We start from the raw sequence: 17,124 nt of genomic DNA, 5'->3' as shown, positions 1-17,124 counted from the left end.
AAAATGAATTATTATAGTCTTGTACTTATAAAACCTTAAGACTTACATATTTGTTTTCATCCAGGTTAATTTAAATATTAAGTATTAAACATCTTAATATGATCGAATATTTATATATTAAGATATTGTTAAAATCTGAATATAAGTAATAAAGATTATCTATTTTCTCAACATCTTTATTACATGAAGTATAAAACTCATCTCTTTAAGAAAATTAATAAATAAATATCAAATTAATATAACATTATATTATTCAAAATAATTTTTAAATTTTATTGAAGTTAATGGTAGGGTTGTTCAAAACTGAACTGAAATTAATAAATCGAACCAATTTTTTTTTATTGGTTTATCTATACTGGGTTATTGATTTAGTGATTTCGATAATGGTTTTAATTTTTTTTATTATCGGATTATTGGTTCTTAACAGTTTAAGATTTTTTTTAACGGGTTAACCAATAACTCGATAGTAACTTAATAATTTATATTTATTACCATTCGATATATAAACTCCTTCACTTAGGGTTTAGTTTTCCTATTTTTATTTCTTGTTGTCTCAAACTCTTGGTTATTATACAATGTTTTACATTTGCTTTTGAGCAAGACACAATTTATTAACTCATATGCATGGTTCATTGGTTTGTCACCTTGTGTCTAATAAGTGATTTTCAATAAGTTTTTTTGTATCAATTCTTAATTGTTAAATCGATAATCGAACTGATAATGATTAATAACTGATAAATCGATAACCGATAAGCCAATATTTCAATGGTTCTATAACGGTTTGGCATGTCTATAAACTGATAATCGATAAGTCAAACCGATAAATTTCAAAACCGAATCGAACCGATCGATGCAGCCTAGTTAATAGCGATTTCATTTAAGTGATAAAGTGCTTCTTGCTGAGAGTTATTGTTTAAATATTTTCAATTCCTCCAAAAGATATAGAATATATAATTTGGGGTCATTACAAATTGAGTCATCCTTTATTATTAAGCTAAATTGTGAATAATAAGAATATTTGATGGTTCAAACTTTTCTTGTTTTGAAGTAATTATTAGAAAACTAGTACATTTTAAATTTATTTTGTTAGTCGAAAGGTACTTTCAAGTCAAAAATATAAGAGAGAAATATTGAAAATATTTTAAAATTTGGCGCGTATTATTAATTTCGTCTCTAATCTAATTGACTGTCTTAAAAACGTTTCTCTATTTGATTAACTGAATTTAAATACACCTCTCATGTCATATACATAAACGTGTTATTCACGCGCGTACACATAAAATTTTCTATTGATGTGGCATATAAATAGATATATTGTATAACACAAAAGGAGTGTTTTAAAAGTTAGTTAGTCAAGTAAAATAGTATTTTTAAGACTGTCAATAAATTCGGGGACAAAACTAATAATTTTTGTCAAGTTTAAGAACGAAACTAACAATTATCTTTATTTTAATTTTAAAATATTATTTGTTACTTGTCATTTTCTTATTGATTTAAATAAAAAGGCCACGTTCGTTAGATTTTTTCTTTATAACCTACCTCCGTAAGATTTTTTCTTTTATTTTATCTAATTTGAAATAACGTATCGACCTCATGACCCTTTTTTTATTTTTGCAAAAACAATAAATAAAAAAAATTAAAAATGTCAAAGACACTGAATATAACTTATTTTTAAATTATTTACTTTGGTATAAATACGCAAAGACCAACAATTGGTCTTTTATATCAATTTTTTCGTTAGTTTTCTAATTTATGGATCATTCACCTTCTTCTAAAGTATGTGTCTTGATAATGAGATGTTTTTAAAGGAATTGAATGAGTCTAATTAGTTAATTTTTATTTAAGGAGTGTCTTACAATATTCGGTCTCAAGGGCCAAGAATTAGTGTATGTTTGATTTAACTTATTTTAAGCAACTTATAAGTTAAAACAACATATAAGTCAATTTTTCTTTAGATAAGCTAAGGCAACCAGACTTAATTATTTTTTGGACTTATTTTAAGCATAAAATAATTTTAAGTTGGCCAACCAAACATTCAAAAAAGCTGAAAATAGTTTATAAGCAACTTATAAGTCAATCCAAATGGACTCTTAGTTCAATTATATTTTCTATACATTCTTTAATTTAATACAATTTTTTTTCTTAATCATGCGCCAATTATTTCTACTAATTATTACAAATATTCATCATAAGAATTATAATTACGTGATTATTTTTTTTATTTTTTTTGGATCATAGTGCAGGTATATTATTTTAGGTGAAAAAATTATCGAGAATTTCTTTGATAGGGTGGAGTTTTTATTTCACCCATGTAGGAAGATCGAGGGTGTATTTAAGGTAGCTAGTCAAGTACAAAGATGCTTTTAAGACTGTTAATAGTTTATGGACGAAATTAATAATTCTCCTAAAATACAGCGGTGTTTCCAATATTTTTTTCAATTTTTTATTAAGAATTTCATGCTCTTACAAGAGTTTGAGACCACTTGTTGTTCTATATGGCAGATCAGTGTAGTATTTAAGTTCAGTTAGTAAAGTAAAGTAATGTTTTAAAACTGTCAATAATTCAGGGCCGAAACTAATAGTTCGCGTCAAGTTTAATGATGTTTTTCTCTCAAAATATAGTGATAAGTCAATAAAGATATTTTTGAGCTAATGAATAATTAAATTGACCCATTTTAAATAGTTCAAGAATATATTTGATTTTTTTTTCCTGACAAAATAAACAAAATAAATTAAAAATAAAAGAAAAACTAAGAAGCAGCATCGCAAAACCTCAAAAACACATTCGAGAAAACTCCAAATTCTCAGCGCTGTCTTTACAGTCCCTCTTTCTTCCGGCGAAACTCTCCGGCGTTCGAATCAGCAACAATGGCGACCGTCATGCAGAAAATCAAAGATATCGAAGATGAGGTACCATAAATACACCAGATTTATTGCTTTGTTTCATCGAAATACCCAAAAAAAAAGAGGAAAAATTAGTATTCGATTACTCAGATGTTTGGATGTTAGTCTTCAAAATTGATAAGATACTTATTTCAGTCTTCAAAAAATTAACCTTTTTAAATTTTATTTATTTTAGCTATAGAGCTTTATGATAGTAAAAAAAAGATGTTTTTTTTTGTGAATCCGTCTATATTTGAAACTCTGTTGAAGAATGAATGTACAGTTGAAGTTTTAAAGTAGAGTGTCTAGGCTTGTTATATCTGTCTGAATAACTTAAATCTTATGTAAAAAAAAGAGTTGAAATGAAATTTAACTGGTTGCCTGAGTGATATCAGAGAGAGTATTACTTGATTGTGAATTGAGAAATGGGAAGGACAGAATGAGAAAATTAGTTTCCATTTAATCTTCTGTATTGAGCATTCTTTTCCTTCAAAAATCCTCTGATGCCTTTCCTTCCAGATATTCCACTAGATACAACCAGGTACTGTCCTCCACCACTTCTTTTGGCTCTTGCTGCCTCCCCCTTCTGATCCAACAACTCAATAAGTCTATTGTGTGTTCTGGTATACATCAGTTTAGGCTAGCTAAATTGAAGAATAAAGCCCATACTTGTGTTGTTACTTGGCAATGCAAAAATAAGTGTTTGTTGGTTTCCAGTGTCTCTTTGCATAGTAAGCATCTAGAGGCTATGTTGATGCCCCTTTTCTGTAATGCTTCATGAGTCGAACAGGCTCTCCTAGCTACCAACCGGACAAAACACTTCACTTTAGTGGGAGCCACACTCTTCCAAACAGTACTCCATGGCCTTGGTATCCTTCCTCCATTTATGGATAGACCCCACTTATACAATCTGTTGACAGAGAATCTTCCATCTGGGTGTTGTCTCCATAATAGTCCGTCTGTTTCCAAGTTAGTGCCTGGAAAGCCTTCTATCATATTCAGTAGTTCAATTACCCCTTCTATCTCCAGTCATTTAACAACCTTCGAAATACCAAATTCCATCCTTGTTGAGACCACAATTCATTGATGTTGCTATCCCAATGCGCACTGATAAAATAAAGTCGAGGAAACAAACTTTGAAGAGATCCTTGACCAGTCCAGTCTTCTTTCCAGAGTAAAACCTTATCCCGCCTCCCAACTTTAACTTTTGTATTAACTTCTAGAGCCGGCCAAAAGCTTCTGATAGTCCTCCAAACTCCAACCCATAAGTGGTTGTATACTTTTCTGTAATGGAATTTCAGAAATAAAGGAAAATGGTCAGGAAAAGATCTCAGTTTGGTTAAACTTACGGCTTAGTATGAGTTTTTGTCTCATTTAGTTCCAGTTTCGAGATAATTTTTCAAATTGGTAGTTTATTATGCTGCGTAAAGCGTATTGGATACTTCAAATGATGGATAACCAAGTTTTAGGTGTCCAGGTGAAACCCAATAAGTTTAAAACCTTAGAAGTAGTTTGGAGATTTTTTTATGTCCACCTGTAGATGGAGCTAGCGTAACATATCTTTGGGGGGTCTAAATCCATTTGTCCACACTCTGATATGCTTACTAACCTGAAAATAAATTTAGCCGTTGTAAGTGGCTTTCTTGACCAATTATTAGCTTTGCTTAATTTTTCTTTATTATCAAGAATTAAACATGTTGTGTAGAGTGTAAATAGTTCAATTGAACAACACTTATTTTTGCATGAATCCTTATTATCAAGAATTAAACATGCTGTCAAAGAAGAAAAAATTGTATAAATAGTTCAATTCAATTCTGCTTCTATGAATCTATGTATTTGAATCATGTCTATTAGAGCCCTTTCTTTAAATTTCTCTGTTCAGTTTGTATTCACTCAATTATGCCTTTCGCAGAGAGTGCCCCCAGGGCTTTGGTCTAGTGGTAGGATCGTAGCATGTTATCTGTGAGTTAGGCACATGTCATGAGTATTAACTCTGCCACAGACAAAAGTCGGGTATCTACGCGGAGGAGGGTAAAAGGGGGTGGGGGTGTTATTCACAAAGTTCTAAACTTGCATCATTGGCCTTCGGGGATTTCCCGGTTATAAAATAATATGCCTGTAGCAGTATGACACCCTTTATTTCTGTGTGCTGAATATTTATTACTGTTGACTAGAAAATGTGAATTTTTCTCTTTGATTGCAGATGGCTAAGACCCAAAAGAACAAAGCTACTGCTCATCATCTCGGTTTGTTAAAGGTAGTACATTCACAAGCATTTTCCTGGTTAATTTATGAGGTTACACGAAATTTATTTTGCCAGGTCATTGATATGCAATTGGCTTTCTTATGTTCTACAGTCGTATATTGTAGACAATATCACTCTAAAGTTATACTTGACTTTGGAGGTTATTTTTTTTAAAAAAGCAATCAGCTATTCAGCTTTATATTCAAGAATCTTAACCATTGACAGTTTATTTTTATTTTTTAATCACAAACAGGTTTATAATCAAGACTCTTTAAGTCTTAACCATACACAAGACATAACCAACAGCTGACAAATCTTTTGTTACCAAAATTTAATTTATTCTTTTGCTTGACATGCTTTCTAGTTCAATTTGATACTATATTGCGATGCTACTGAAAATCCCCCACCCCCCAAAAAAACACAGGTTTGACAAGACACTATACCTATGAAATCTTCCAATGCTTTGAGTTGTTTTTCTCTAGTATAGATATTGGTTAATCTGAGAAATATCTGTTTTATATACTTATCAGAAGAAAAAGAAATATCCTGTTATAGGTGATTTTGACTTCTTTAAAACATTTAAGGAGATATTTAGGTAAAGTGTGAAAATTAACGCTAGTTAGATCTTAACTTCTTGAATTATTTTCCGCATTTTTCATACCTCTTTCATTTACTGCAATGTGAGATGCTTTGAGGGGACCTACTATCCTAATCTTGAAGGCTAGATTTCAAACCTTTTTCCTTGGTGTGAAAACTGAAATGCAAATGATATTTATCAGTTTTGGATTTCCTTTGCTTCCTAAGTTTTGTATAGAATCCATACTTTTGCTAAATTGGTTCTTCTGGATATTATTAATAATATAACCATTATTTCATAAAATGAACTCTTCTATTAGTCTTTTCCATCTATTAGAAAATTTTCCATTTACTGTTTTCACCGAATTAGGTTTTAATTCGTTACTCCTTTTGCTCTTATTGCTTGAATAGTTCATTTTATTTCCATTAGCCGTGGCATTTTCCATCCGGAGCCTCGAATTAGCATAGAATAATAGTGTTGTATATAACTGATGATGTGGTTTGACATCATTGTAACACTTCTTAAACTCCAAAAACTTGATTTTCTTTATGATCTCCATTTTGTATAGTATCAGAATTTCTGCTATTAGTTTTTTAGTGGTCACAGTCTCTGTGACTTTTTAACATGCTAAAAAACCAACTAGGTGAATTCAGTTTCTACGGTTATTTTATTGAACAATTAGTTTTTCATACTACAAAGTAATAGTCTTGTGTGGTTGTCAAAGAAACAAAGTAATAGTCTTGTGATGCAATACATGGTTAGGCAAAACTGGCAAAACTTTGAAAGGAGCTGTAATACCTTCTCAATTTAGCATAGGATAATACTGTTATGTAAAACTGTTGGTGTGGTTTCCCATCATTATAACACATTTCTTACTTCCAAAACCCGATTTTTTAAATCCTTTTCCAGAACTCTAGTTGGTATAGTATCAGAATTTCTGCATTAGTTTTTGTTAGTCATAGATGCAGTAACGTGGGATAAAACGAATATCCAGTCTCTCACACTCATTCATCTCTGATTTTGTATCTAGTTTTTCACACTCATTCTTCTTTGAAATCTGAAAATGTATAAAGTTAACTAGGTAAATCTACAATCTATTTGAAGAGATTTCACTTGCTATGGTTTTCATTGTACAGTTTGTTTTTCATATTACAAACTAATATTCTTGTGATGCAATGTATGGTTAGGCAAAACTAGCAAAACTCCGAAGGGAGCTTCTTACACCTACGTCAAAAGGTGGCGGTGGAGCTGGAGAAGGTTTTGATGTTACAAAAAGTGGTGATGCAAGAGTTGGTTTAGTGGGCTTTCCTTCAGTTGGAAAATCGACACTCTTGAACAAACTGACAGGAACTTTTTCTGAGGTGTGTAACCATAGAGTGATATATAAGTTCGTTATCTATGATTGTCTTAGGGGTATTGTATTTTTGACTAGTGCAGGTGTTTCATAAGAGGTTAAGTTTTCACTTTTTTAATTATATGAGAAAGGGTCTTGCATTAGCTTTTCAGAAGTTTGATTTTTGAGTATCAAATAGCATAAGAAAAACTTTTCAGCTGAAAGTCAGCTTTTCTTAAGAATAATTTGAAGGAAATGATGACAACTCTTTTCTAGTAGAGGAAGTACCATGAAGAAAAACCCACCCTGGATATATTTCAGAGGTATCATGCACCAGATGAAGTTTTTTATGAGAAGCATGCGTAAAGTATATTTAAATGACATTCTAATTATAATTTGGCCTGGATTCTGACGCGATAGGGTTGTTCAAGTGAAAGAGACCTTCCCCTCGAACCATGAAGCTGGATGTCCAACTTAATAAGGAGAAAAGCTGGACAAAGCCACTGTTGGCCCATTGTTTGGGGGTGGTGGTGGTCAGTGGGTGTTTCCATATTTAAAAAAGCTTAGATTTTATGAATTCTGTAGGATGTGCCCTTTTTAAGAGTTGTATTTTGAGTCAGCCCCCTTTTAAAGGAAATGAGTTTGATCTCCCTGGCTCCTATGCTGTGTAAGAGTATAATTATTGCCAGATACAATTTCAAATGCTTTTGGATTGAAAGTTCATATGCTTTTGGAAGGAAGACAGATTTCTTATGGTCTATAAGTAATGAACTTTACATTGATCAGAAAGCAGTACAATGATGCAAAATGAAGTTTGTCTTTCAGATAAGGAGTTGTACTCTCACAAATGGTTAACCTGACTGCAGAATGCAATTAAGAGAAAAAAAAAAGAGGAGAAAATATATAGTTCTTCTAGGAAATGCGGTTTCTTTACGAAGTACATCTTTCAGATTAGGAGTTGTACTCTTCACAAATGGTTAACCTGACTGCAGAATGGAAGTAAGAGCAAAAAATATAGGAGAAAATATATAATTCTTCTAGGAAATGCAGTTTCTTTATGAAGTACATGAAATGTAGTCTCTGACTGTAACTGAAAAATTTAATGATGAATGTATTAGGGAAAAACTGAAATTCATCTAGAATAGGAGAAGCATGAGGACAACAAATTAAACACTTCAGCTCGACAGATGTACGAAGATGCTTTCTTGAATTCTTCTTTCTTTTTAGCATTTGCGACTGATAACATTCAACAGCAAAGAATTGGCTTAAAGTCTTTCTCGGTAGGTTAAGCTGTTGTGGATGATGGATAAATTTCCTACCTGCAAATATATAATTGCCAGATCTGGATCTTCTTGACAATTTACTGCAGTAGGGTTGCCATGACTATACTCTCTATTTTGGAAGTTTAGATCTAATTTCTTATCACAAGGTTTAGTTGGTAATTGATTCTTTTCAATCACACTTGATTTTGATTCTTTTCAGTCAAAAAATACACCAATCACTAATTTCTCGGAGTTTGTTTTTTCTGTTGTAACTTTTGAGGACCACCAAAAGAACTTTAAAAGTAGTGTCAAGAAAAGGTATGGGTGGTTGTTGATCATGAATTGGGTCCATATCTTTAAACCAAAATAAACTCTTTTCTAAGTAAGAGGCTGTTTGGATGAACTTATTTTAAGTAGCTTATAAGTTAAAAAAAAAGTAGGTGCAGCCCAACTTTTTTTTTTTGACTTATAAGCCGTTTTCAACTTATAAGCTGCTTAAAATAAGTCTATCCAAACAAATCCAATTATTTATTGGGGTTTATTTTAAGCACAAAATGACTTTAAGTTGGCCAGCCAAACACTCAAAAAAGCTGAAATCAACTTATAAGTAACTTATAAGCCAATCCAAATGAGCTCTAAGAATGGCCTATGATTATGAGTCATGCATGCAACTAAAATCTGTTCTCCTAGAAAATGTAATCTATTTTGTTAGGTTTTGCTCGCCACTTCTAGGAACAATATGATCAAACTTCATGGTGCAGTAAGGTTTCCGAACCTTTTTCCCCCTAACAGCCCCTCTTATGTGGTTGACAGGTTGCTTCATACGAATTTACCACTTTAACTTGCATTCCTGGTGTCATCATGTATCGAGGAGCTAAAATTCAGGTATCCGACACCTTTATGATTTTTTAGAACCTGGCACTTGAGGACTCTTCAGATAAAGTTTGCTACCTGTGCAAATAATACTGTCAACTTGAAAAAGTACTGCTCTTTCAAGGAATACAAGAATTGATCTCTTTGTATATGAATACTTATCCTATCCACCTGTTTCCAGAAATATTTGAAAACAGATTCTTGTAAAAGTTAACTTTGCCAAAAAAAATAAAGATTCTTGTAAAAGTAAAAAAGGAAAATCTGAAAACAGCTTAAACTACTTACTCTGCAATAATATTTCTTCCTTGAAATGTGGTTCTAGATTAATTAGCTACTCCTAATTTCTTCGCTTCAATTATATAATCCAGATAATCAGAGGCAAGTGAACTCTGAAAGGCGGTCACCTAACTTTTTGGTCTCTTGAAGTGCACCTTTTCTCAGTTTCAAGAGAGAGTATGTTCAATGATGTTTATGTTGATATCACACTACATATAAGACAATGGTTTCACTTATCAAAATATAGGAAATAGAAAAGATGTTGCGGTTTCATCTTTATATTATTTTTTCTTATATGTCAGATTCACTTGTTAAATGTTGCGACTGTTTCCTTTTATAAGTTAAAAACAATTATTTGCTATTCTCTGTTAGGGTGAGTATTATAAATTTGTCTAGAAGAATCCGTACTGCTTGAAATTTTATTCGTGACATCCCATATTACAATAGCTTTTCCCCCACTAATATTCTTTTATCGGTCATTTGTTCACGGACTAATTTTGCAGAGATTATAATGCAAGTATTTTTTTATAATGTAAGAATTGATTACTTTAAGGGATTTCTTATTTTTATTTATTCTTATCCATGTACGTATTTTGATTCAACATTCTATCTTGCATAAAAGAATAGATAGGTTCTCGCATAACTTATGCATGTGTTAACGATGCGACATTTAATACCACCAACCAAATGCTTAATTGAGTTATGCAGCATTTATTTTTTCTTGTTCAACCGAGATATTACTTTAGTAGAATCTTATGCTGAGGTTCTCTGATTAGTGAGGTAAACCAACTGAGGCCTTAGTTATAGTATTATTGGAGCCAAGTGAGCTAAGCTGGCCTGGATGTTGAAGCTCTTGCCTTGAGAAGGAAAATGGTCAAAGACAAGTGGACGTGGAATGTTTGATTTCTCTTTAAAATGCAGGGCATAAAGGTATCTATTCATAGGATTGGGCTAGCTCCTTGTCTTTAGTATAATGTCTGTAATGGAGCTTCTTAGTTATTTTTGCTACTACTCGTTTGTAACTCGTATGCATCTGCTTGATGCCAGCACTGGGAACCTTTACTTCATCAAAAAAAAAAATACCTAGCTATCGTTAATCTATTCTTCATTTCCCCCCTTGTCTTTTCTTTAAATTTTAAATTTTATAAGAGAGAGCTCCCTGCCTGGTGGCAAAGGTGTGTTACAGTGCAGGCAGTCAAAATAAGCACTAATCCTCAAACAAGATATCAGTAATTGGGAGGATGTAAATACAACTAAAATTGCAGATGCCAGTCAGTGAAGTAGTATTAAGTTTTCCTAATTCACAGAACTCTTTTTATCTGCATTTTATTATTGTCAATAAGTAGGATACACGGTGAACAGTGGGAAAGACCATTTGGCTTTTTTATACTTGATATATTTTTTTTGTTCCTTTTTGTTTGATATGTGTGGTTGATATCATAAGAGATTGTCCATCTCACAATCATCATAATGTTAATTCTAGAGTTTTGCTTAATTTAAAACTCTCTTGCTCATCCCTTTTGCTAATTTGTTTGTCAGTTGTTGGACCTTCCAGGAATTATTGAGGGTGCTAAGGATGGAAAAGGTAGAGGAAGGCAGGTAAAGTATTGTGTTTGCAACTTCGCTATCTTGTGATTTCTTTAGCACCATATATTTTATCATAAGAAAAGGGAGATTTAATTCATAAGGAATCTGTATCCAAGACGACGAGTAGATACATTTGAAACCTAAGAAAATGGTACCTAAAATGAATTGCTCTCCAGTCATGATGAGAAGATACCAGAAAGTATCTTTGTATCTTCTCCACATTGAGTACACCCTCTGTTTTTCCTTTTTTTTTGTTATCCCAAAATGAGTATGACATTCCTATATTTAGGGGGGCAGCCCGGTGCATTAAAGCTCCCGCTATGCGCAAGGTCCGGGGAAGGGCCTGACCATAAGGGTCTACGCAGCCTTACCTTGCATTTCTGCCAAAGGCTCTTTCCAAGGCTTGAACCCGTGATCTCATGGTCACATGGTAGCAACTTTACTAGTTAAACTGTACATTCCGAATTTCCATTGACATGAGTTGTTGTACACCCCACTGAATATAGAAACAAACATCAAAGGGTAGTTTGGTAACTAATGCATATTAAGCTTATTTATCAAGAGTCTTTCTTAAAATTCATGTCCAATCTATTAGTTCCAAATAATTTGGAACAGAGGGGATGCACTGATAAAAAAATGGAATGAAGTATATGAAACCACTAAAGCACACCTCTTAAAGCAAATACACCACACTGATGCTAAGGCCAGCCACAGTCACATCCTGCTTTACATCTGCCATTACCTTTCTAACTGTACTTTTAATGAATGACTATGCTTTATGCTACAGATCATTCTGGCTATATTAGGGAAAACAAGGACCCAAGCATTTTAGCTATATTGAAGACGTGAAAACTATTGTAAAATTACTGAAAGAAAGGGGAATGTTTTGGTGTTACATCCCAACTAAATACACCATATCAAGGCCAACAAAGTCCCATTCCCTCAAATCCCTCTGCTCCTCCTTACTCTTGTACGTAGGTCTAAATGAAATGCTGTGTGATCATGACTATTGCTGTATGACCTAAAACCTTGTGTTTTTCACCTTCATCTCTTATCTTATTAAGAACTAGTTGGTGAGCTTATTATGGTTTACCTTGTGATTGATGATAAATACAGGTTATCAGTACTGCCAGAACATGCAATTGTATACTTATTGTCCTCGATGCAATAAAACCAATCACTCACAAACGTCTCATAGAGAAGGAGCTCGAGGGATTTGGCATTAGGTAATAGACTGTTATGTTTGTGTACGCCTTGTGTAGTCTGCTTTTCCCTCCCAATCGATCATGATTCTTGGTGATCTTCCCTTTATTAGGTTGAACAAGGAACCACCTAATATGACATTCAGAAAGAAAGAGAAGGGTGGGATTAATTTGACGTCAACAGTGACCAATACCCATTTGGACCTCGACACTGTGAAGGCGATATGCAGCGAATACAGAATACATAATGCTGATGTTCATCTTAGGTATGATGCAACTGCTGATGACCTTATTGATGTCATTGAAGGCAGTAGAGTATACACGCCTTGCATCTATGTTGTGAACAAAATTGATCAAATCACAATGGAAGAGCTGGAGATTCTGGATAAACTTCCTCACTATTGTCCAATCAGGTAGTTATCCATTCCTTTAAATTTCTTTTTTCCCCCTTTCATCCATTATTTACAGAAAGTTTCATGGCTAACAACATATAGAGATCATGACTTCCTAATAGGCTAATACAAAATGTGCACTTCAATATTTTTCGATGAATTCTATCAGAAATATGCTTTTCTTTAATAAAACTTAAAGATTCTTGAAGACAAACATACATCAGTGATCAGACTCTGTTATGTTGGTAAAATCCTTATTAGTGCTGTGTATACCACTTTATTCCTTCCATTAATTAGCATTTGAGCTGCACATGGTTTTTCCTATTTCCCTATTTCAAGTCAATTTCTGTTCTTTTCAAGTTTCCAGTATGGGCAGACTTAGATTTTGTTTGGTTGGCAAACATCATGTTGCTATCAGGAGTATCCAATAAGAGAACACATTATTGGAGTGGTGTGTAGTTGAACCAGTTTTTCTACTAAACATCGGTTCAACTGCACTGTCTGGTAAAGAGGCAAGTAGGTGTTTAGCTGGCTAGATCTTTTCAGGAGATTGGATTGGTTCAATCACACGATGTAGGCTTGGTGATCGAACCTCATCAATTCAGGGTTAAAGATTGCTTACACAAGTTCTGGATTCGTATGAGTGCCCTATACATTTCCTGCTTGTGTTTCACAGCCATCTCTCTTTTTTACATTTACGTTTATGTGAGGTTACTCTGACTTTCTGTCATCATATCTGTGGAAATTCAGAAGGTTTAGTGGACTTATTTTTAGATTTACGACATATCTAGATTCTTTGAACTTTAGTAAGAGAATAATAGATTATATTATTTTGTATTTTTCCAGTAGAAGATAACTTGATTACACTGAGTATGTTGTTGTTGTAGTAGTAGAAGATTACTTACTCTGGTAGTAAAGCACAACTAATTACCATATTATATATATAACTAAGACTCTCATATAAGAAGCTGTCATTATATATTGCTACAAGTTACACTCAATTCAAAATAAGTCCTGTGACTTTTTTTTACATGGTATCCGAGGTTCTATGGTCTTAGTAGAAATCTAATTTTCTTTCACTTACTCGCAAGTGATATAATGCTGCTTTTCTAGCCATGGCTGTTCCAACAACATTGTTTCTTTCTGGCTTAAAGACACGGAAATTTAAGATTCTACTCAAATTGCTTGGGTTTAGAATGTAGTATCTACTGGAATCATTTTAGTTCATGTCTTCTCTTTTCCCTTAAGAATATACCGATATTATTGTAAAATGCTTTTTTTATGATTTCCAGTGCTCATTTGGAATGGAATCTTGATGGCCTGCTGGAGAAGATTTGGGAATATCTTAGTCTAACCCGCATATACACAAAGCCGAAGGGAATGAATCCAGACTATGAGGATCCAGTTATTTTATCATCAAAGAGGAGGACAGTGGAGGACTTCTGTGACAGAATCCACAAGGATATGGTTAAACAATTCAAATAGTATGCTTTCCTTGCAACTCATCTACAATTTGCTCATAATGGAATGAAAAGTACCTTTCATATGTGTTGTCAAGAGGATGGGTTTAAGCGGTGTGTGTGTGTGTGTGAATTTATAGGCAAAAATTGGGGCACGTGAACCCATGGTCTCTCTGTAAAGTAGGTATTTATGTACATATTTTCTAAAATTAGTATAATACCCATGCTACAAGAACACTAAATGGTGCACTTGGTTGAAGGGTGAGTTATTTACCTGGAGGACTAGGGATCAATTCGCATTGAATAACATCTTTTCCTTCTTTCTTCTTTTAGTGCACCATGTTTTAGAAATCCTAGATTCGCCACCGGATTTAAGTATGGCATCCTTCTTCACAAAGAAAGGAAAGGGCCTCCTAAGCGAGACATGAGGAGGGCATAGTAAGTATGTCAAGGAACAATTGTGCATTAATTTGAGGAGAAAGTGTGTGAGCTTTCATTTGTGAACCACCACCTTGAGTGATAAGGACCTTCTCTCCCATGGCCCAAAGATGATGATGAAATGGAGAACAGAGTGTGACGGGGGACGGGGAGGGTGCTTGGAATTCCATGTAGTTACTGAAACAACAAAGGAACATGATATTGCAAACTCTTGCCTTGGTTAACATTCTTTAAAAAACTGAATTCAAAATACTGCTAAAATGTATTGTTACCATTCTCAAAAAAAAACAAAAAAAACAAACTAAAATGCTTCTTAGACTCGGAACAGGATATTGCTAACCAGATAAATGCTTATTGAGCTTGTGGGCTGTAATTCTCATTTCCATTCCCCTTCTGTGTTTGGTTTTCTTTAATGACGAGAAACAGGACTACATCTATCAAGTATTAGTGAAGCATAATTGATATTTCCTCGAAGTTTGTTTTCAGATTTAGCAATAATTGGATGAAGGTTAAATCAGAAAGAATTACAGACATGAGTTCTAAAATAGCTTGTGTGTGCTCTCTTGGTCCATTTGGTTGAAGCTTTTATCGTCAGTGTCTGTACCTGGGAGCTTGGAATCAGCATTTGAGCTTTAGTGTTATACTAACTTGCATGCTTAATGTGCTTCGTCTTTGAGGACTTTTTTCCATTGCCTTCACATCATTGATTTCATTAAGTTTGTCATAGAATATGAACTTTTGGGTTTGGTAGCGTTTGGTTGGTATTATCCGTCTCCTTTAACAAACATTTGCCTTGGTTGCTGCAGTGCCCTGGTTTGGGGTTCAAGTGCGAAACACAAACCTCAGAGGGTGGGCAAGGTAAATTCTTCCGAACTGCTTGAATTATACATTTTATCCACTGGATTTTTTGTCCCTTTGTTTTCTGCACTAGTATGCCGGTCTTTACTCCTGCACTGTACCAGGAACATGAACTAGAAGATGAAGATGTCGTCCAAATCATCAAGAAGGTGTGATTGCAGAAATTGTATCTTGATTGCTGCAGTTGATGGATATCTCTAGCACTATAAAGGTTTTCATCACATGTTGAGGTTTGTCCTAGTTTGCAGAGCATGGTTTTGTTGTTCTTTTTTCCGGTAGGTAGAACTAGTTTGAACAAAGTACAGCTTGATGTGAAAGTTATCATGGTCAAGCTATATTGAGTATCTGGCTAATCATCCTATGTATCATCTAAACAAATTCCATGAGAACTTAATAGTGTTTTTTGGGGATTGTGTTGAATCTCTCTTCAAAATCTGCATTGCATAAACTAGGACTTTCCATACATTTTCTTATTTGGTGCAACCTGGATCAAATTTTCCTCAAATTTCAGAATATGCTACGTAAGTAAATAAGTACAAAATTTCAATCCACCAGAACTCCTTATGACTGTCAAATCTTCCCAGATCTACTTCCACTTCAATTATGACCTTTTTTTTTTAAAAAAAAAACTTATACCATCTTAAAAAATAATTTTTCTTGAAAAAGAAACCCATAGTCCCACAAATACTTGACTCTTGAGAAGTTTTTTGGGAGGTGATGGGGTTTACTAATGTAGTAAAAAGAAAAGAGTTTATGTGCCTTTGAATTCTCTAACTTTCCTCTCCAGATTTTGAACACACATAAACTCTTTACTTTTTACTTTTACTTTTACTTTTACTGCAGCTGTATACCCATTCCAAAAAGCTTCTCAAGAGTTGAGTCTCTGGATTATTTTTTGTCAAGACAATTCTTTTTTTTTTAAAAAGAATTTAGATCTACTATTTGGGATACTAATCTATTGGGAATTATCCTTGAAGTGAAAAGGAGAGTGACACTCAAAATAAAATTTCTCTTTTTCTTTTTTAGATTTTAATATGCTCTTTAAGAATATTTATTTAAATTTTATCTTTTATCTCACTAATTTGAACAGAAAGTGAATTGGAGCAAAAAAAAAATAGCAAATATTTCTTGTTTCTTCTTAAACAAATATTTTGGAAACAACTTAATTTTGTTTTAAAAAAACGATTAATATTTGGAAGGAGCACGCAATTGTTCAGAATGACTTATCATAAATGAAGAACCTGCATATGTAATTGTGTTATTTGGAGAGCAAGTTATTTCAAAATTATTATATGAGAATGCGGAATAATAATAAAATTATAATTTCGAGATAAGTAATTTCGAATTAAGTTAACTCGCAAATGGAAAAAAAAAGCAGTCTGTATAATGGATTAAATCCAAAAATTGGACAATCAATTGTAATTGTCAGCTCACTTTGCCCCTCGTTTTTTGTGATCATTGGATGTCCCGTGATCCATTTTTAACTTTTTTTTTTTAAAAAAATATTTTAAAATAAATATCATTCTAAAATTAATGTCAAAATTGATAAAAATTTTAATTTTAATTTGTTTGTTCTATTATAGAGAGTTAAAGATATTAAAGTAGATTTTTATTTTGTAATCATAAATTAAAGATATGTTTGTTTATTTTTTTAAAATTAAAGATATATAGAATATACCAAAATGTCTTTAAATTTTGTGATTTTGAAAATATCACGCAAAAAATTGAAATTAAAGAA

At 33.0% G+C, this 17,124-nt stretch overlaps 1 protein-coding gene across 1 annotated transcript; it reads left to right on the top strand.

Moving 5' to 3' along the window:
- The first annotated feature begins 2,749 nt into the window (after positions 1 to 2,749).
- Positions 2,750 to 15,806, top strand: LOC129902071 (developmentally-regulated G-protein 3). The gene is made up of 10 exons (XM_055977105.1): positions 2,750 to 2,910; positions 5,087 to 5,140; positions 6,893 to 7,066; positions 9,114 to 9,185; positions 10,989 to 11,048; positions 12,153 to 12,262; positions 12,352 to 12,651; positions 13,923 to 14,114; positions 15,335 to 15,386; positions 15,491 to 15,806. The coding sequence occupies exons 1-10, from the start codon at positions 2,869 to 2,871 to the stop codon at positions 15,539 to 15,541; spliced, it is 1,107 nt and encodes a 368-aa protein (XP_055833080.1). The 5' UTR covers positions 2,750 to 2,868; the 3' UTR covers positions 15,542 to 15,806.
- The last annotated feature ends 1,318 nt before the right edge of the window (positions 15,807 to 17,124 follow it).

This window comes from Solanum dulcamara, chromosome 1, assembly GCF_947179165.1.
Source record: "Solanum dulcamara chromosome 1, daSolDulc1.2, whole genome shotgun sequence".
NCBI classification, from domain to species: Eukaryota; Viridiplantae; Streptophyta; class Magnoliopsida; order Solanales; family Solanaceae; genus Solanum; species Solanum dulcamara.
This window is presented reverse-complemented; position numbering and strand designations above follow the sequence as displayed.